General features: G+C 43.7%; 1 protein-coding gene across 1 annotated transcript in view; it reads right to left on the bottom strand.

Moving 5' to 3' along the window:
- Nucleotides 1-21,476, bottom strand: part of LOC121276759 (transmembrane protease serine 9-like) — a 151,782-nt gene that overhangs the window by 97,420 nt on the left and 32,886 nt on the right. Inside the window, exons 5-7 of the mRNA XM_041185305.1 lie at nucleotides 18,276-18,412; nucleotides 13,791-13,948; nucleotides 2,787-2,953 (exon numbers count right to left, since the gene is read on the bottom strand). Of these exons, the coding sequence (XP_041041239.1) occupies nucleotides 2,787-2,953; nucleotides 13,791-13,948; nucleotides 18,276-18,412 (462 nt within the window). The remainder of the gene's footprint in view (nucleotides 1-2,786; nucleotides 2,954-13,790; nucleotides 13,949-18,275; nucleotides 18,413-21,476) is intronic.

Here is a 21,476-nt window from a genome sequence, read left to right as displayed (position 1 = left end):
GTTTTCCACCCACGGTCGTTGACAAGGCCCTCAACCGTGTCCGGCCCATCTCCCGCGCATCCGCCCTCATGCCTTCTCCTCCCTCCCAGAAACATGATAGGGTCCCCCTTGTCCTCACTTATCACCCCACCAGCCTCCGCATTCAAAGGATCATCCTCCGCCATTTCCGCCAACTCCAGCATGATGCCACCACCAAACACATCTTCCCTTCACCCCCCTTATCGGCATTCCGTAGGGATCGCTCCCTCCGGGACACCCTGGTCCACTCCTCCATCACCCCCTACTCCTCAACCCCCTACTATGGCACAACCCCATGCCCACGCAAAAGATGCAACACCTGCCCCTTCACTTCCTCTCTCCTCACCGTCCAAGGACCCAAACACTCCTTTCAAGTGAAGCAGCATTTCACTTGCATTTCCCCCAACTTAGTCTACTGCATTCGTTGCTCCCAATGCGGTCTCCTCTACATTGGAGAGACCAAACGTAAACTGGGCAACCGCTTTGCAGAACACCTGCGGTCTGTCCGCAAGAATGACCCAAACCTCCCTGTCGCTTGCCATTTTAACACTCCACCCTGCTCTCTTACCCACATGTCTGTCCTTGGCTTGCTGCATTGTTCCAGTGAAGCCCAACGCAAACTGGAGGAACAACATCTCATCTTCCGACTAGGGACTTTACAGCCTTCCGGACTGAATATTGAATTCAACAACTTTAGGTCGTGAGCTCCCTCCCCCATCCCCACCCCCTTTCTGTTTCCCCCTTCCTTTTTTTTTTCCAATAAATTATAAAGATTTTCCTTTTCCCACCTATTTCCATTATAAAAAAAAACCCCACTAGAGCTATACCTTGAGTGCCCTACCATCCATTCTTAATTAGCACATTCGTTTAGATAATATCACCAACTTTAACTTTAACACCTATGTGTTCTATTGTACTATTGTCGTTGACATCTTTTGATGATCTGCTTCTATCACTGCTTGTTTGTCCCTACAACCACACCCCCCCCCTCCACATCTGTCTCTCTATCTCTCCGCCCCCCACACACACACCTTAAACCAGCTTATATTTCAGCTCTTTCCTGGACTCGAACTCAAGTTCTGTCGAAGGGTCATGAGGACTCGAAACGTCAACTCTTTTCTTCTCCGCCGATGCTGCCAGACCTGCTGAGTTTTTCCAGGTAATTCTGTTTTTGTTTTGGATTTCCAGCATCCACAGTTTTTTTGTTTTTATTATTTAAAGGTTCATTACACACTAACTAACACCATAATTACTACATCACTGCCCCTTTAACTCAGACATACATATTACATTTAAAAGTACATATTTTTCAAGACAACATAATATTTACACTGTGTAAGGAATTTACAAGTTCAGTCTTTCAGGTGGTTTCCTGGTATGTGTGGAACGTCGCAGCTGCACAACTTCAGATGCTTTGTCAGGAACCTCCTTTTCCAGAGTTACCTGAACATGAGGTGCTTCGGTGGGCACTTGCAGTTCTGTATCCTCAACTCTTACAGGAACATCAGACATGTCTGTCCTGGACTGCATATCCCCAACAGGAAACGCAAACCCGGCCATGGTCGCTGGTGGAACCATTTCTTGGTGATTTGTCTCTCTCTTCCTTAAGTGATCCTGTTGTTTCCGTATGATCCGACCTTCCACTACCACTTGGTAAGATAGAGGTCCAGTCACCATACTTATTTCATCCGGTAACCACTTTAGTCCTTCTCCGAAGTTCTTCACGTTTACCGACTCTCCCACGGTAAATTTCCTCTCATAACAATGCCAGTCGTGTTGAGTTTTTCAGCTTCCCTGACTCCTTTCCACTTTCCCCTCTAAATTCGGCATTATTAAGCTCAATCTCGTCCTGAGATGGCGTTTCAACAATAACTCCACAGGTGTGACACATGTTGCTGTGTGAGGGGTGGTCCTATAATGGAAAAGAAAGTGTGCTAGCTTGGTTGCTAAGGAATCTCCAGTTAGCTTCTTCATGCCTGACTTGAACGTTTGAACCACTCTTTTGGCCAGTACATTTGAAGAAGGGTGGTACGGTGAAGTTTTTACATGAGTGACACCATTGAGGCTGATAAACCATTGAAACTCAGCACTCATAAATGCTGTGCGGTTATCAGAAGCAATTACTTCTGCTAGTCCGTGAATGGCAAAACTTTGACGTACTTTTACAATTGTAGCAATCGTTTTTGGTGACTTCACCTCATAAATGTCCAATCATTTTGAATGGGCATCGACAATGAGCAGAAACATTGTTCCCAAGAAAGATCCCACATAGTCAATGTATAACAGCACCCAAAGACTACCTGGCCACTCCCAAGGGTGTAGCGGAGCTGTCGATGGCAACTTTTGCAGTTGCTGACATTGCACACAATTCCTGACTGAACTCCCTACTTTGCCATCTTTTATGTCTTGGGTAAGTGAATTTGTTGGCCAACTGAACTCTAACTGCATGCCTTCCTATGTTCTACTCAATTGCTGTTTGCAATCAATAATGACTGATGTGAGAATAAACAGTGATGATTTATTGAGACATAGGGCAGAGCACCAGATCATATGTGCTCACTCAGAAACCTCCAGAACTAGACTTACAATTCCCAGTTGCCTGCACTGTACAATGATTCGTCAGTGCTGTCACATGATCAGTACACTTGCATTGTCTTAAAGAGACAGAGTACCTCACTTTACCACATCCCTCTCCCTTTACTTAAAAGTACAGCTAACAAGCTTAAAATAGATTAACTATTTACACAATAACTAGTTACAGGTCAAACCTCTCAGGAGGCTTTCTTTGATGGGTTGAACGTCGTAGCCCAACAACCTTGGCTGCTGCTTCTGAGACCTCTTTTTCAGGGGCAGTTGCCCACTATGTCCCTCAGTGGATGATTTCATCCTCTTCCGGGTGCAGTCATGTTCACTCCTGCTGCCTCTCCCCTCCAAGCTGAAACAGATAAAGGGCAACAAGCACAAAGCAAAACAATGATGAGCTACATGATGTGTGAGGAGAAAAAGAAAAAGGAAAAAAAAATTGTTTGTTTTTCTTTCTGAGGACTGTCAATAATTTCTCTTTTTCTTCCTGCATGTCCTTTTCTTGGTAGCACTGACCCGTATCTCTGTCTTCTCTTTAATTTCGCTGTTGGCTGGACTAGACTCTGGCATGAGCTGAACATAAATGAAATCAGTATTTGGGTTTACCAACAGCTCTTCTGAGAATTCAGGGTCATCCATCTTTAAAACTTCAGGGCTTTTATGCAGCAGCTGCTTCAGCTCTTCCAATTATTTCCTATTCTCATTAATAATTTCCTGCAAAATCACATATCATTGCCCCTTCGCAGCGGATTCGTTCCTTAACTCGGCCAGAGACAGGCTTAAATCATCCTTTTCTTCTTCGTATCATTTTGGTGGCACAAATTGGGAGCTGATTGAATTTTGTAGCACGTGAAAGTCCTTTAATATATTTTCCATTTCCTTTCGAAGGATGCTGACTTCACTTGAACTCTGTCCCAGTGTAACACTTCTACGGGCTTCTCCCGTTGAGTCATTGCGTACTCATTTTTTCTTGCAGCAACACTTCTGGTCTCGAATTAGGAATTTAGCGGGCCCTCAAGTTTTATCTTTCCCAGCCAATTCTTTCTAAGGAGACTTGGTCCTCTGCCTGACATCACAAATAGGGGTAATTTTGCAAACTGTTCCTCATACTGCACCTTGACTTGACATGCCCCTTTCACATTTATTTCTTTGCCCATGTATATCCACAGCTTTGTGTCCAAAACTTCTAACTCCAAAGGATGGGTTCCTTAATCAGATATCTAAATGTATGCTCTCCAATGATGGACATCGATGCTGCCATATCAACTTCCATCTTAATGGGTTGTCCATTGATCATTATGGCAACTTGAATTGGCTTGGTTCTACCCACTTTGAGGTTATATAATGAATGGATGTTTGATTCTATTTCTTCTGGCTCTTCCATGAGGCATATTTCATGATTTTTCCTTCTGCCTTTATCGTGTTGTTTTAGCCTTTACCTGCAGTGCTGCCTTATGTAACCATAGTGGTGGCAGAAAAAGCACTTGACTTGTTTGAGTTGTCGTTTGCTCACTGGAGGCCTGGATGTATTTCTCTCATTCATTTTGTGGGTTTTCACTGCAGTACTGTTGTTTTTCAATGGTCTCATCCTTGCCGCCAGGCTATGGCAACCATCTCATCGCTCTAAACTCATACACTCAAGCCCATCACACATTCACTGGCATCCCACTGACTGCCAGCTCAAGGGACATCACCACCCATTCTCACACACACCCTCACATCTCCACTTGGCCTGATCTCTGGAGACTGCCTCCACAGCCCTCACCCTCTTGAGACCACTTGCACAAATCAACTTGTGCTCCTACACACACCCTGGGATACCTCGCTTCCCCAGTACAGCCCTCGTCCTGCAGCTTCTTCCCTTGCCTGAGGCCACTTCTCCCCCTTCCCCAAGCAAGCCCTAGAGCTGCAGTCGCTGAGAAGCCACCCGGCCTCACAGCTGGTCTGGCAGGTAGTGACCTACCCATGAACTCCCCCTAAAAGTGATGTGATGCTGCCTACAAAGCCTGGCGCTGATGACTGTAAATGCTGCCCGAAGCAAGGTAGGCAAACAAACCGTGAAGTCCCTAGCAAAGTGCAGCTCGCCAGGTGCATGCCGCTTATGTTCAGTTGTGAAACACGTCGGCATGCAATCAGGCTGACATGGGCGGATGATCCAGTGTGGGGTGATGATTCGGTGGGCAGGCCTTATAATAATATGCAGATGTATTACAATGAGGTTCCTGATGTTTGACGGTGGGAAACGCAGCCAGGCGTTGATGGGCAGAGTGGACGATTGCAAACTGATTTCATGATGCCATGAAACCGATTTTTGGCTTTCTCACCATACTGTTCACTCACGCCGTTGAACACGCCTGACGTCAGTGGGCACAAAAAATTCCACCCATTATTATTCAATCACCTCTGGCTACTGGGATACAAGGAATTAATCAACTGACCTGTTGGAGGCCACTTTTGATCTATAGAGCTAACAGGTGAGAGAGGATCCCACTGCCAGAGGGTGCAATGACTGTGCAGTGTGAAAACCATCTTTACTGCCAATTGTAGAAAAAGGCAGCACAAGCTGCAAAATTTAGAGAAAGGGGCGAGAGGAACCTTCACAGCTCTCCAAAGAACCAACACTGCACTCTCAGAAAACCATCTTGAAACATCATGAGAGATTGATCCAAGGACTGAAGAGACAACAGCCAATTACACTCCTCCTCTCTCCAAAAATGCCCCATGCTTGCTGTAACCAACTGGAAGCTTTGCTGCAAAACAGTGTTTTTAAAGGAAGACATCAAATTCCAAAGCAGCATTTCCAGGAAAAAAAAACCAAGGACTACCGTTGAAAGTACTGCCTCAGCCACAAACAAAAGCAAAGGACTCGTAATCAGTGAACTTACTATATATTTGTCTTTTATTATTGAATCTTAATTTGACCTAAAGTTAATCTCCTCTGCTTTGTAACTGATAATTTTGCATAGGTGAGTGTGCATGTGTGTCTGTGTCTGTGTGTTGCGATGGTGTGTGTTTCTCTTTTTAACTATTTCAATATCTTTACCTGGTTGGGTTTTTAAACTCCAGAAAGCCTGTCAGACTGAGTTCTTTGCAATCGGCACATAAACGGTTGAGTACGTACTCTGGACTGATACATTCATAAATTTCAAAAAATTGTGTAACCAAGGATTGGGGAAATAAAGGAGAGTTCTTGCACTCCTTCTCCCCTGGTCGTAACATAATCTAGATCTGATTGTGGCTGTTGTGGAAGTGGACACAGAAACAGGCCCTCCTCAATTTGATCAAACTGATGTTACTCTGATTCTTTTTTTTTAACCCTGGATTCACATTCTCCCCTTAACTGAATGTCAGTTCTAGACAGTTTCTTTAGTGCAGTTTACCTGCTCATGCTAACAGTTTTGCAAAGCACAAGCCCAGTCAGTAGCTTAGTTTTCTTTGCAATTGTTCCCTGATTCTGTTAATTATGCCTCTAGCTGACCTCTCACCTAACCAGCTTGTACAGATTGGAAGCCACATTTTTGTAGGTATGAAACATTAGTTACCCAGCTACTCTTTGTGTCCAAATTCTGGTCCATTTCTTAGGACAAACTTTCAGAACCCAACATATTGAACTGCTGATAAGCACCCATAGGGCGGAATCATCCCAGATTTGCACTAAGTGCGGTAGCAGGCAGGTAAAATCACATTTTACCCGCCAGCCGCGATGGCAGGTTTTCACGCCATAATGTCCCAAATCTGCCGCATTATTATGCATTCCTGGGAAACACTCCATTTCCATGGTGGACAGGCCCTCATTCGCCCACCACACCATCACCTCGCTGCTTCATCATGCTGGGCACCATATTTAAAGTCCAGCAGTGTGCAGACATCTTAGTGCTTCCAGCCCATGGCTATTGCACAATGTCCACGAAAGGCAAAAAGACTTCAGTCCCCAGGTTTAATGACGTGTCACTGGTACGTCTTTTTTGATGCCGTGACAGCCTGCTGTGTTGTCCTCTACCTCCATTCTGGCTGCAGGTTGCGCAGCAGTATCACCAATCCAGCATATGGCAGGCAGTGGCAGTGGTGGTTAGTGCCAATGCCCTGCAAAAGAGGACAGCCACTCAGTGCCATTACAGGATGAATGGTCTCATCTGTTCTGCCAGGGTAACTCACTCTTCTCATTACTTTCAACTCACACACTCACAAACCCATCACACATCCACAGGAATCTCACACCTCAACGGACAACTCTCACACATACCCTCACATCTCCATCAGGATCATATCCTCTCGAGCTCACTTCCTCATTCCTGCCCATGTCGCCATTCACCACACAAACATTCCACGCAGTGCCATGTGTCCTGCTCACATTCTCCCCATCTGTTTCAATGCAAGAGAAGCTGGTTCACATCAGCAGGCCCCAGACTGGGGGTCGAGTGGCCCACATTAGGTCCCTCACTCACTTTGAGGACTGTGCTATTGTACTGACTAGTGAGGACGAGGATCATGCTTGCGGTGATGGTGAGGTTGGTGGTGAACACCCACCTGAGGATCCCACACCACATCATCCCTCCCTCAACACTACTCTGAGTGCTCTCTCTCTCCCGTTTGTGACTCTGCTAACGTGCACTGATTATCTCTACTTTGGTTCACAGGGAGCTCAGCCATGCGACCGACACCTTCAGCCAGCCAGTCCCTCAGCTCCATCCACATCCTCACCTTCAACCAAGAGGACTCCTCCACCAGTGAAGAGCTCAAAATAAATAGCCCAGAAGAACCATCACAGCATTTACCCACACCTTGCACCAGCGCAGAGATGTATACATCATTGGGACCGAGATCTAGAGCAGGTTCGGGTTTACAATCCGGTGGACACGTGTCTGAAGCAGGAGGAGGGAGGTTCAACTGAGTTCCCCGGCACGCGGAGGACTGCTGGGGAAGAGGCATCTGTGATGCCCAAGTTCGATGATGAACCTCTGGATTTGGCCTTCCAACTCATCGTAGAGAGTCAGCAGAAGGCGGGGGAACATCATGCAGAACTGTTGAAAGGCCTCGACAGAGCGGCAGGCGAGTCGGAGGAGTGCATCTGCCTGTTCTCTGAAGTGGTGCCCGCATGTGCATGTATGGAGGTCTCCATGGGGATGATGGCGGACGTCGTGGAGACCCTGGTCCAGCAGAACGCAGAGATGTGTGCAGACCTGCACTCCATCATGGGATTCTTGGGTGAGATTCTGCAGTGGCAAAGCGAGAGGGAAACAGGACACCTCAACATCCTTCCAGGTGCTCCTTTCACTCAAGGAGTCAAGCTGAGGGCCCCAGGCACGCAAAGGGAGGAGAGGCGGCAGCTGGACACCCCTGGGTCATCCACTCAGGAATCTCAGAGGCTGTCCTCTTCCTCCGAGTCCCCTTTGTTTGCGACTCCCCCCTCAACCTCATCCTCTGTCACTGCAGTGGGAGCAGCCGGCCCATGAGTGATTCTGGAGGGAGAAGTGTGTGTGGCAGGGCCTTTCGGAGACTCGCGCAAACACTCTCCCACGCGTGTGGACCCATCACATATCACAATCACCTCACTGTCCTGAGCATTTTCAGTGCTGCCTGCTGGGGTTCACCTTCAGTTGTCCATCTGAACTGAGCTGCATCTCTACCCACCCACCGATCACACTCCCAATGCAGCACCTCATCTTGCCCACCATGACTCTCGTTTCACTTTCGATTTAGCCATCTGGTTTCACTGCATTGTGCGATTTCCTGTCTTTTCCTCTTCCCCAGTTACCCATTTCTTTCCCCCATCACAGTTGACCCCATGTTCCCTACCTTCCTGAAATTCTCACCCCCGTCCACTCTCACCTGCCCAACCTCCTCCTTCCAACCCCCAGGGTCCGTTTCTGCCTCCAGGTCCCCACCAAACACCCTCGCCATCCCTTCTATCCCTATGGTCGAACCCTCACCCTCCCACCCTACTGCCTCACTCTGCCCTCAGTCGTTCTCACCATTTGCTCATAACACGCCCACACTCAGTTCACTCCCCCAGAGTCAGACATGGAACTATCTGACCCCACCCATGCACGTTCACCTACACATCCCCCCCTTTGCACTGCTTCATGCCCATTGAAACTCCATCCGGACCCCTTCCCTCTGAAACCCTTCCCCCCTCTGGAACCCTTCCACCCAGAACCCTTCCCCTCAAGTCCTCCCATCCCCCCAAGGACTACCCCCCCCCGCCCCGAACCCCCTTGCCTAGTCCCCCTTTCTGACTCCTTCCTCCATCCTTACCTCTTCCGCCACCCTTAGTCCCTTCCCCGACTCCTTCCTCCAACATTACCTCTTCCTCCAGCCATACTCCTACCCCTTCCTGACTCCTTCCTCCACCCTTACTTCTTCTTCCACTCTTACTCCCTCCTCTCTCCACACCCCTTCCTCCCCCTGGACACCCCCCTCTCTGACCCTCTTCTCCCCTGACACTATACCCTCTCTGCACTCCTTCCCTTACAACCTCCACCCCCCTTACAACTACCTCCCCAGTCTTCTCCTGCGTTACCCCCTCCTCCTCCTGTTCCCCCTGCCTCCTCTCAACCCCACCCCTCCTACACCTTCATTCCCTCCCCAACCTCACCCCCTGACACCTCTTCCTCTCCCAGCCAATCCTAGACCTTCCTCTCCTACCCCCTCGACCATCATCCATTATGAGCATCAACAGTGACTCTCCAACTTCCGTGAGCTGCTTCACAGCAGAGCCATGTCCATGAGAATCCACCCAGCATGCCATGGACATTCCTCCAGGATCCTGTTGCTGTCGGGCTCCACCACCTTCTGCTCCTCGGTTGTCCATGATGTGAGCAAATGGGTAAATCCCAACTTTTGCACGTCTCGCTTGTCAAGATGTGTTCTACACCAGTGTGTTTTTCCGCCAACGTGGGTAGACGATCCAGTGGGGGGGGGACGATTCTGGCAAGCGAAGCCTAATAATGTATTAAAATTAGGTTCTCAACGTCCAATGGCAGAGAACGCGGCCCCCCAAACACACCCGACGCCAGCAGGCATGGAAAATCTCAGCCATAGTTAAACTTCACATTCCATCTTGCAAGGTCCCCTCATTTAAATGCGTTCCTACATAGACTGGATTTTGTAACAGCAAATGTGGTTTCCACAGTGGCTGGGTTATCTGTCTCAGCCACTATGTGTTTTAGAAAGGGAATTAATCAACCACATCTGAAAGGAAGACACATCTGGAGCAATTAAGAGAGCAGGGCGGAGAAGGACTCATCCCATTACAGAGAAGGATTCTCACGTGATGTTACAGGAACTGTAGAAATTTATAGCACAGAAACAGGCCATTTGGATTATCTTGTCTGTACCAGCTTTTCCAAGAATAATTTTAAATTAATCCAATTACCTCATTCTCTACCTGTGCATTCCTCTGTTTCAAATATTTTTTCCATTAAATAATGCTGTAGTTTCTGTCTAAACCATGCTGACCAGCCCAACTTTTCACAATTGTAAAAACCTCTTTTAAACATCCTCTGAAACTTCTCTACTCTGGTGAGAATAATCTTTATGTTGAAAGGAATAAACTGCAGTTATGTAGTGACTTTAACAACCTCAGGATGCCACAATGGGCACCAGTGAAGTACTTTTGAGGTTTTGCCACTATTGTAATGTAAGGAATTTGTGCACAGCAAGTCCTTTTTTAGTGATGTTGATTCAAGGATAAATATTGGCCAAGAAGAACTCTATTGATTTTCTTTGGATATTGCCTTGGGATCTTTTACATTGACCTAGGAAGACTGAAGTAGCCTTAGTTCAGCACCTCACCCAGAAAATGGCACTCCCAACAGTGCACAGCATGCAATCACTCCACTAGGTACTAGCAAGGTTAATCTATTTCAAGGGGATTTAAAATGTGTGAAGAGGGGCACTAAGTGAAATACAGAGCATGAGTGGGCAAGTAGATGGGCAAGAAAATTGCTGGGCACTGAGAGAGGGCAAGATTTATTTTTGTCTCTTGGTCTTTGTTACTGTCCCAGTCCTCACGAAGAAGTGCAACAATAGCGAAACCAAATTAACATTGTATGTTTTTAAATTTTGACAGTTTACAGTTTCCGTAAAGTGTGAGTAAAATGTAGGGTTGTAGAAGAAAGCTAGTGCCTGTGTATAAAGTTCGTATACTCAGTGTTCAGAATCACAAATATTTATTGCACATTGGGTATTAATTTGTTTTGGACATGTAAAATTTTAAATCAATTATAAAAAATATGTATACAACAGAGCCAGAATCAGTCTTCATGTTGGAACACCTGCTGTCAGCCTCACTGAGAACTTTTACTGCTACATTTTAAAAATAAAGTAGCCAAATTTCTATGTTCATTGATGGAAAAGGGATGTCTGTACAAGTGAATTAAGCACTGTTCCCAGAGGTATTAACATCAAAACTCTATCAGACTAAACCAAGCATGGACACCAAGCTGTGAGCTAAACTTTCTTTATTCTATTCTAGCACTTAACCTTAACCTCATAATAGTTCAGAAAGCACCAAGGAGAATTTTCTAATTTAAAAACATTGGACCATTTGAGAAAGCCGTTCAATCTGTCAAGCCTGCTCCACCAATTAGATCACAGCTGACCTGTACCTCTACCCCAAAGGCCTGCCTTTACTCCATAGTCCTTTGTACCACAAGTGAACAAAAATCTATCCATCTCAGTCTGAAAAGCTCCCATTGACCCAGTATCCACCATCTTTTAGGGGAGAGCTCCTGATTTCAACCACACTTTGTGAAAAGGAGCTGATTTCACTCCTAAATGGCCTAGCTCCAATTTTAAGATTATGTCCCCTTGTTCTTAATTGCCCCACCAGTGGAACTAGTTTCTTCATACCTACCATATAAAATCCTTTTAACATCTTAAGTACCTCAATTCGATCACTCCCTGAATCTTTGATTCTCCTGGGAATACAAGCCATGTTTATGCAAACAAATCTCATAACTGAAGCTTCCAAGACCCATTATCATTCAGTTGACCTTTAGGGCCTTGTTGAACAAGACTGTCTATTTAGGGTGGGATTGCAGAAATTGGGAACTACTTAAAACAGCGCAAAGTGTTTAAAATTAATTCAATGCTCATCAATGTGAGAGATGTAAAATAATGTGGGTGCTGGAAATCTAAAATAAAAACAGAAAATACTGGAAATTCTCAACAGGTCTGACAACAGATGTGGAGAGAGAAACAGAGTTAGCATTCAGGTATCACCTTCTGTCAGATTTGTTCCAATGAAAGGTCTTTGATCTGAAACATTAACTCTTTCTCTTTCCACAGATGCTGCCAGACCTGATTATATTCTGTTTTCATTTCAGATTTCCAGCGTTCACAATATTGAGCAGTCAGCAACCTTGGAGAAATCAGCAACCTTGGAGCAATCAGCAACCATCACTCCAAGATCAGGCACAACACAACCAGGCACAGAATAAAGCTCCCTCTACTCTGCCATTCTGGCATGATTTTGCAATTATCCAATGTTCACTCCCTCCTACATCAATCTGATATTTTTACATTTCCCAGGCCGGTTGTCCTAAGGTCCATGTGGACAATATTGTTAATTAGTGCCAAATTGCGCTTTAGGTCTATGCCCACTTTGAATTTGAAGTCCAGAAAAAGTAGACACAGTCTTGAAATTAGAGCTAGGACATTCAGGAGTGAAATCAAGAAGTACTTTTCCACCCAAAGCTTAGTAGCAATGTCAAACTCTCTCCCACTAAAGGCTATGAATGCTGGGTCAATTGAAGTTTTCATGGCTGGGTTCGATAAATTGTTAGGAAATGTTATCAAGTCAGATAGAGTTAAGGTGGGTAAATAGAGTTGGGCTACAGCTGAGCCATGATCTAATTAAATGGCGAAACAGGCTTCAGGGGTGGAATGGTCTCCTCCTGTTTCTACGAATTGAAAAATGTCAAAAATTAACTTACAAATGGTCCTTACACCTAGCAGACAGACAAGAATTTTGTGCGGGCAGTCTGATTTGAATTTGGACCCAAGCTAAAACACATATATTCCTCTGCATCACATGATTACATCTCAGATTTATTCACCATGAAACATAGAGTTGATTTTCAAACAGCAGCAAAAGGCATTAATTTAACACACTGCTGCACTGTACCCTTGATAGTATGCACATTGACAGCATTCTGAGTGTTGCTGACAGATTAAGCATTAAATAAAAATATAAAATTCTGCACACTAAACATTCACTGTATTCTAGGTTGATTCTATATTCTAATCAATAGAAAACATTTAAGTATTGTGTCGAAGGATGGTTGTTATCCACAATATCTTTCCTCACAATGAAAAATCCCTTTATAAGTTAACTGTTATTTATTCATTTTAGATATGAAGGGATAACATTGACTTTTCATGATAGCGTAAATTGGAGAGCTGAGATTGGCGACCTGAATATTTGCTTCTCCTGATTTTCCTTTCCTCATGTTTCCTTTTTCACTTCATATTACCAGCAGCTAATTTGAGTTTGCCCAAAGTCAAAATTATCCCATGCAAAACCTCTATCGAATTCAAAATATAACTGCTGGGAGCCAGACACAGTTCTAACGACAGGTCATCGATCTGAAGTGCTAACTCTATTTCTCTCTCTACGGATGCTGCCTGATCTTCTTTTTCCAACATTTTTTATTGAGAGTCCTTCTATTCATGTCATCAAGAACATTCAAGGCCTCTCCAGGTCCTTGCATAATCTCACCTCTTCACCTGCCCCCCTCCCCCCCATAGATTAAAACGGAAACCTGTAGTAAATCACACGAAGAAGTGGGTGTTTACATACTGTTTTAGTAATCCAGGAAGTCATATTACAATATATGACTCTTAAATTAAACAAATTCAGCAGTTATATGGAGCCTTTCAGTTTTACAATGAGTTTTATCAGAGACCACATATTCAGCTCAGGTCCCTGTGTGAATTCTTTGGGTTCCTGCAGGATCATTCATATTCATGAACCAACAATAGAATTGAATCATTAGCAATGTCAGATCTTCCTCACCCACCCTCCCTGAAAAAAATGTAAAAACCTGTGGGCTGAATGGAGATATAAACGACAGTTGTGGCTTCAGTGTAGCACCAGAGATAGCTTTTTCGAAGACAATTTGTTCATTCAGTAGAACTGAAATATCCGAGGACAACATCACATCTTGTGAACTATTTCTGCCTACAACCCAGTTTCCTGCTGCACCCAGTCTCTCAGAGCTGTAACACGAGTATAGACTCCAGGTATATTAGGCCTGGCACATTTAATACCAAAGCTCACAATCCCAGCAAGAAGCCAAGTCTTATCTGGACTCTGACAAACAAGTGGACCTCCTGAATCACCCTGTAATAATAAGAAGGAAAATAGTATAGTTATAAGATGTTACTTAAACCTATTATGTTACAAAATAGCATGTGTTCCTGTTAGTATAGTTTACTCGACAGAAATATAGATAATGGTGGGAAATTCTGCACATAAACAAAATAGTTCTTGTGACACCTTTGTTCCCTATTGTGACATTTCAAATTCCGGGGCCAAATGAATCCAAACTAGCATGGCCCGCTAAATTTAAATCTGCATCATGAATTATTTGTTGCTCAGCTGCCTTTCAGGAACAAAGGCTGCGAGGGAAAGAGGTACAAAAAAGAGATGGAGGAAAACAACAGAGGGAAAGGAAAGACAGGGAGGAAAAGAGTTGCAAAGCAAAAAAGAGAAAGAAAATCAAGGAAAATAGGAGAGATAGAAAAAACAGCAGCAGTGAAAGTTGAATCGTAATGTCATGAGCTGGGATCTAGCTTTTTGACTAATTAAGAGTGAATACATGAAAGAAAGTTTAATTTTGGTGCCTTCACAGGAGTGCACATCCAGCAGTGGACAAGGTGGCACTATATCACTTTATCAGAAGCAATGGCACATGTGGCCTATGAATCCCGTCAACCTTCATCCCATAGCTCAAGTAGTTTGAGCTTCCATTTCTTATTCACTGGCTTGTCCCACCTGCAAGACAGTTGCCTCTTTGCATGCAAATGTAGACCATGTATTGGCATGACCGTGGTGATGTGTTAAACCGCTTGGCAATGTAAATGGGGCAGAATTTTGAAATGCCCTCACACGATGCTTAAATTGAATGGTATTTCCAAGTTATAGGCCCTGATTTTAACAAGGAGCAGGGCTAGACTGGCACACGTGAGTCCCAGAACAATGGACATTTTCCGTAATTTTTATCAAACTCCCACTGGAAACTATTCAGCCCCACTACCTGGCTGGAGGCACAGGCTGCTTAAACTCACCTCTGAGGAAGTGTTTGGTCATTTGTCCTTATATCTCCTTCTTTAGCTATTAATTTTTGTATGATTACACTCCGCTGAAGTGCCTTGGGACATTTTACTACATCAAAGATGCTACAGAAATGCAAGTTGTTGTTTTTATTCCATAGAACCATAGAACTATAGAAAATTTATGGTGCAGAAAGAGGCCATTCAGCCCATCATGTCTGTGCCAGCCAGAAAAGAAACAAAAGAAACTAACTGCTCATTTTAATTCCACTTTCCAGCACCTGATCCATAGTCTTGCAAGTTACAGCACTTCAGATGCAGATCCAGGTACCTTTTAAATGAGTTGAGCATTTCAGCCTCAACCGCCAACTTAGGCAGTGAATTCCAAATGCTGCCACCCTCTGGGTGAAGAGGTTTTTCCTCATGTCCCCTCTAATCTGTCTATCAATCACCTTAAATCTATGCCCTCTGGTAATTGACCACTCAGCTAGAGCAAACAAGTCTTTCCTGTCTACCCTATCTAGGCCCCTCATAATTGTACATCTCAATTAGGTCACCCCCTAGCCTCCTCTGTTCCAAGGAATAGAACCCTAGCCTATCCAATCTCTTCTCATAGCTACAATTTTCAAGCCCTGGGAACATTCTTGTAAATCGCCTCTGCTCTCTCCCCAGGGCAATTATGTCCTTCCTGTAATGTAGTGACCAGAACTGTACACAAAATTCCAGCTGTAGCCTAACCAGCTGTTTATATAGTTAAATCATTACTTCCCTCCTTTTGTATTCAATATCTCACCCAATAAAGGAAAGCATTCCATATGCTTCCTTGACTACCTTGTCCTTCCACCTTCAAGGACCTGTGGACATGCACTCCAAGGTCTCTCACTTCCTCAACCCCTCTCAATAACTTCCTGTTTATTGGCTATTTCCTAGCTTTATGCGCTCTCCCCAAATGCACTACCCTACGCTTTTCCAGACTGAATTTTATTTGCCACTTCTCCACCCACTGCTAATGTGGAACTTGCTTTCAGCAATTGCTACTTGTTTTTTCTGATAAGGCTGTAAGCTAGGAGGCAGGGCCCAGATCTTGGATTGAAAAAGATCAAGCTGCAACCTGTTGCTAGTTAGTAACAGCCTTAAAGTTGCTGAAATGACAGAAGGACTTGTTTCCACTATAAAACATTTAATATTATTCCCTATACTTTCAAATGCATTGGAAGTCATCTTGGACTGGAATCTTTGTGGCATTTACAATCTGCCTGTTCTAGGGATGGTGCACTTTGTTTCCTGTTGTGACTATTAATTTAGATTCAGCTTAAAGCTATTTGGGACCTATAGTTTGCAACAGTAAATTGACTTGTCGATTGTTAAAGGGATATTTCAGCATTCACAGAATAGATACATTCCAATGAGAAAGAAAAATTTCAAGGGGAGGACCCATGATTTGTGATTAACTAAAAAGTTAAAGATAGGATCAAGCTTTAAGAAAAAGCATATAATTGTGCAATGACGGGTCATTGATCAGGAGATTGGACAGAATATAAAGAACAGCAAAGAATGACAAAAAGATTACTAAGGAGGGAAAATTAGAGTATGAGAGAAAGATAGCTAGAAAGATAAAGGTAGATAGTAAGAGTTTCTTTAGAGATTTAAAAAAGAAAAAAGTTAACAAACTTTCCTTTGGAAAGTGAGTTTGGGGAATTAATGACGGAAAATAAAGAGATGGCAGATGAATTGAACAGGCATTTTATATTTGTCTTCACTATAGAGGGTACAAGTAACATCCCAGAAATAGCTGTAAATCAGGAATTGGCAGGGAGGGACGGACTCAGGAAAATTACAATCACTGGTGAGACCACATCTGGAGTGATGTGTACAGTACTGGTCTCCTTATATGAGAAAGAATGTAAATGAATTTGAAGCAGTTCAGAGACGGTTTACTAAACTAATACCATGAAGAGCAGGTTGCCTTATGAGGAAGAGGTACTTAGCAAATTGTTGCAGCTGCGGGCTGACAAATCCCTGGGTGCTGATGGACTTCATCCTAGGATCTTAAAAGAAGTGGCTATTGAAATAGTTGATGCACTGGTTTTAATTTTCCAAAATTCCCTGGCTTGGAGGAAGTGCCATTAGATTGGAAAATAGCTAATGTAACTCCTTTATTCAAAAAGGGAGAGAGACATAAAATAGAAAACTATAGGCCAGGTTGCTTAACATCTGTCATAGTGAAAATGTTAGAATCTATTATTAAAGACGTCATAACACTTAGGGCACTTAGATGAATTCAAGGTAATCGGGCAGTCAGCCTGGTTTTGTGAAAGGGAAATAGTAATTTACCAATTTAGTGGAGTTCTTTGAAGGAGTCACGTGCTGTGGAAAGTAAGTTGTGAAGGAAGCTACAAAGTGACATAGGTAGGTTAAGTGAGTGGGCAAAGATCTGGCAAATGGAGTAGAACATGAGAAAATGTGGTATTGTCCATTTTGGCAGGAAGAATAAAAAAGAAGCATATTATCTAAATGGTGAGAGATTGCAGAGCTCTGAGATGAGGAGAGATCTGGGTGTCCTAGTGCATAAATCACAAAAGACTAATATGCAGATACAGCAAGTAATTAGGAAAGCAAATAGAATGTTATCATTTATCGTGAGGGGGATTGAATATAAAAGTAGGGAGTTTGTGCTTCAGTTATGCGGTCACTGGTGAGACCACATCTGGAGTGATGTGCACAGTACTGGACTCCTTATTTAAGAAAGGATGAAAATGCATTTGAAGGTGATCAGAGAAGGTTTACTAAACTAATGCCAGGAATAGGCAGGTTGCCTTATGAGGAAAGGTTGGACAGGCTGGGCTTGTATCCGCTAGAGTTTAGAAGAGTAAGAGGTGACTTGATTGAAACATAAGATCCTGAAGGGTCTTGACAGGGTGGATGTGGAGAGGATGTTTCCTCTTGTGGGAGAATTTAGAACTAGGGGTCACTGTTTAAAAGTAAGGGGCCACCCATCTAAGACAGAGAGGCGAAGAATTTTTTTTCTCTCAGAGGGCAGTGAGCCTTTGGAACTCTCTTCCTCAAAAGTGGAAGCAGAGTCTTTAAATGTTTTCAAGGCAGAGCTAGATAGATTCTTGATAAACAAGGCAGTGAAGGGTTATCAGGGGTAGGCAGAAGGTTACAGTCAGATCAGCCATGATCTTATTGAATGGCGGAGCAGACTTGAAGGGCCAAGTGGCCTATTCCTCCTCCTAGCTCATATATTCATATGTTCGTAGGAAGATACTTATTGTCTATTGTATTACATTCAAATGAGTGTAACATAATACACTTTTTTCAAAGGATAGAACTAATATCTTGATTATAAGTATAAGTAAATGCATATCAGCATTCTGTTTCGGTCAAAAGGCTACCTGACAGGCATCAACTCCTCCTTCTAAGATACCAGCACACAGCATCTTATCACTAACATGATATCCATAGGTACGCCTGCATCTGTTGTCACTGATGATTTTCACTTCCGCCTTTTGAAGGATTCTTGGAGTCCAGCCTGGAGAAAAAGACCAGAAATTACACTTTTTCCCTCATGTGCATTAGTTTTCAGGTTCAGGACTTACTCCAGGACTTGAGTACAAAAGCAAGGCTGACTTTTCAATGTGGTATTGAAGGAGTGGTACATTGTCGGAGGTGCTGTCTTTCAGACTAGACAATAAACTGAGACCTTGTCTGCCCTCTCAAGTGGAGTTAATATATCCCATGGCATTATTTTGAAGAGATCAGGGGAAATATCCCTGGTGTCTTGGCCAATGTTTGTCCCTCGACATCGCAAAAACAAATTATCTGATTATCTTATTGCTGTTTCTCGGACCTTGCTGTTCACGTGTTTGCTGCTGCGTTTCAGTGACTGCACTGAAGAAAGTACTTCATTGGCTGTAAAGTACTTTGAGATGTCCAGTGGTCATGATAAGTGTGATATAATTGCAAGTCTTTTTTTTTAGAAACAATCAGATTTTTGACCTGGCGTCTTCATAATAATAGCAGGCTATTCAATCTTGGAAGTGATGTTGTACTGCTCTGAAATACTCCTCCTGTTGCCCAGAAAGAAATGTGAAGCAGCAACAGGCTTCAGGACCATTGTGGAGTTGGGAGCAGCATCCCTGTTCCATTATAGCAGCATCCCTGTTCCTCCTGGCTCAATATTCAGTTAATTTGATTTTACAATTTTGGTGACATTATGCAGCAGACCATTTACAGACTATCAGTCGTGTGTAAACTTGCTTATCCTGAATGCAGTTGATCTCAGCGCTGGCACCAATGGCATTGAGAGCAGCTCCATTTCTGGAAGGAGTTCTGAAATGGATATTAAGCCATCAATTTGCATAGCTGAAAGAGCTGTGAGATCCAGGCATGAAGTCCTGCATCACAACCTGTGCTGATACAGGAAGTGATGTACTTCCTGTACAAAAGGGACATCTTAAAGAAGGAGAAAGAGGTGCAAAGGTAGAAATGTGTATGAAGAGAATTCTAGTGTCTAGGGCCTAGAGAATTAAAGGCACAGCTGCCAATGGTGTGTCAAATAAAGTAAGGGAATGCGCAAGAGACTAGAATTGGAAGAAAAGAATATTGTCAGAGGGCTATAAGGCTTCAGGAAGTTATGGAGGTGGTAAGAAGTGAGACCATGGAGGGATTTGAACATGAGGAGGCATTATAGATCAGCAAGCATTGAACTAATGGGTGAATGGGACTTGCTGCAAGATAGAGTTTTGACTAAGCTTAAATTTATGGAGAGTGGAAGATGAGAGGCCAGCCAGGACAGCTGTGAGGGGTTTTAAACACTATGTAATCATCAGCAAAGATCCCTACTTCTGCCCTTATGATGGAGGGAAGGTCCTTGATGAAGCAACTGAAGATGGTTGGGCCTTGAATGCTACCCTGAAGAACTCCTGCAGAGATGTCCTGGGACTGCGATGATCGACCTCCAACAACCACAACCATCTTCCTTTGTGCAGGGTTTGACTACAAACAAAGGAGAGTTCTCGCCCACCGCACCCCCCCACCCCACCCCGATTCCCATTGGTTTTAATTTTGTTTAAGGTCCATGATACCATATTCAGTCAAATGCTGTCTTGATGGCAAGGGCAGTCACTCTGACCTCAACTCTGACATTTAGCTCTTGTCACTGTTTGGGCCAAGGCTGCAATGAGGTCTAGAGCTGAGTGGCCCTGGTGGAATCCAAACTGACGGTGAGCAGGTTATTGGTGATGTAAGTGCTGTGTCATTATCACTGTTGACAATGCCTTCCTTCAGTTTTCTTATGATGGAGAACAGATTGATAGAGAGGCAATTGGCTAGATTGGATTTGTTCTGACTTTTGCATTTAGTTCCATAGGAACAGCTTGGCTAGGGCACGGCTAGTTCTGGAGCACAAGTCTTCAGCGCTGTAGCCAGGTCGCTGTCGGGGCCCAGGGCCTGTTGTGTATCTGGTATGCTTTGACATTGCATGGAATAAATTGAATTAGCTGAAGACTGGCATCAATGATGCTGGGGACCTTAGAAGATGAATCATTCACTCAGCACTTCTGGCTGAAGATGGCTACAAATGCTTCAGCCTTGCTGAACTCCCACAACATTGGGAAGGGGGGTGTTTTAGGAGCTTTTAGTTGTTTAGTTGTCCACCACCATTCATGAATTAATGTGGCAGAGCTGCAGAGCTCTCATCTGATCCATTGGTTCTGGGATCGCTTAATTCATAGCTTCCGTTGCATAGCATGCATGTAATCCTCTGCTACACCAGTTAGGACCTCATTTGTAAATATTCCTGGTGCTGCTCCTCGCATGCCCCCTACACTTCTCATTGAACCAGAGTTTATCCTCTGGCTTGATGGTAATTGTAGAGTGAGGGATTTGCTGAGCCATGAAGTTACCGACTGTGGTTGAATACTATTCTGTGGGATCTGAGGGAGACCGGATATGGATATAAAGAACCAAGAGTTTAAAAAAAATTCAAAGGAAACAGTTAAGTGATTGGCTGGTGAATATTTCACTTTTTTCTCTTTTCTTTCTTTTGTTAATCTAGGGCATTGGTTTAAATTAAGAGCTAGAAATTTAAAAAATAAAATCAATTGGGGTAAGTAATTAATAATATGCGTATTACCACAGTGCAGCTTCGCCTGATCACAGATTTCACCAGACTGCAAGGGAATTGGTACGGGATTTGGTGAGGTCAGAGTAAGAAGTACTGCTTGATATATATAAAAACAATAAAGAAATAGGTGATATTAGGACTGAGGGTTAAGTTAGACTAAAGACCTAAGTCAACAAGGTTATTATTTATCTTATGAACTTCAAATAGTCAATTGAGTGATTTTGTCATAGTCTACATAGTTACAAATGACATAGGTAGAGCTATGAAATAGGTTCTCTTGAGGGAGGATGAGCATCTATGTATTAAATTATAAGCGGAACCAACAAAGGTAATAATCTCTGAATTACTACCTAAACCATGAGCAAATTGGCATAAGTTAAACAAGATCAGGGAGCTGAATGTGTGGGTGTGGGAGAAATGAGTTTTGATTCATGGGGCACTGGTATCATTACTGGGAAAAAGGGAGCTG

This window comes from Carcharodon carcharias, chromosome 4, assembly GCF_017639515.1.
Source record: "Carcharodon carcharias isolate sCarCar2 chromosome 4, sCarCar2.pri, whole genome shotgun sequence".
NCBI classification, from domain to species: domain Eukaryota; kingdom Metazoa; phylum Chordata; class Chondrichthyes; order Lamniformes; family Lamnidae; genus Carcharodon; species Carcharodon carcharias.
The sequence above is the reverse complement of the archived record's forward strand: the minus strand, read 5'-3'. Positions and strand labels throughout refer to the sequence as shown.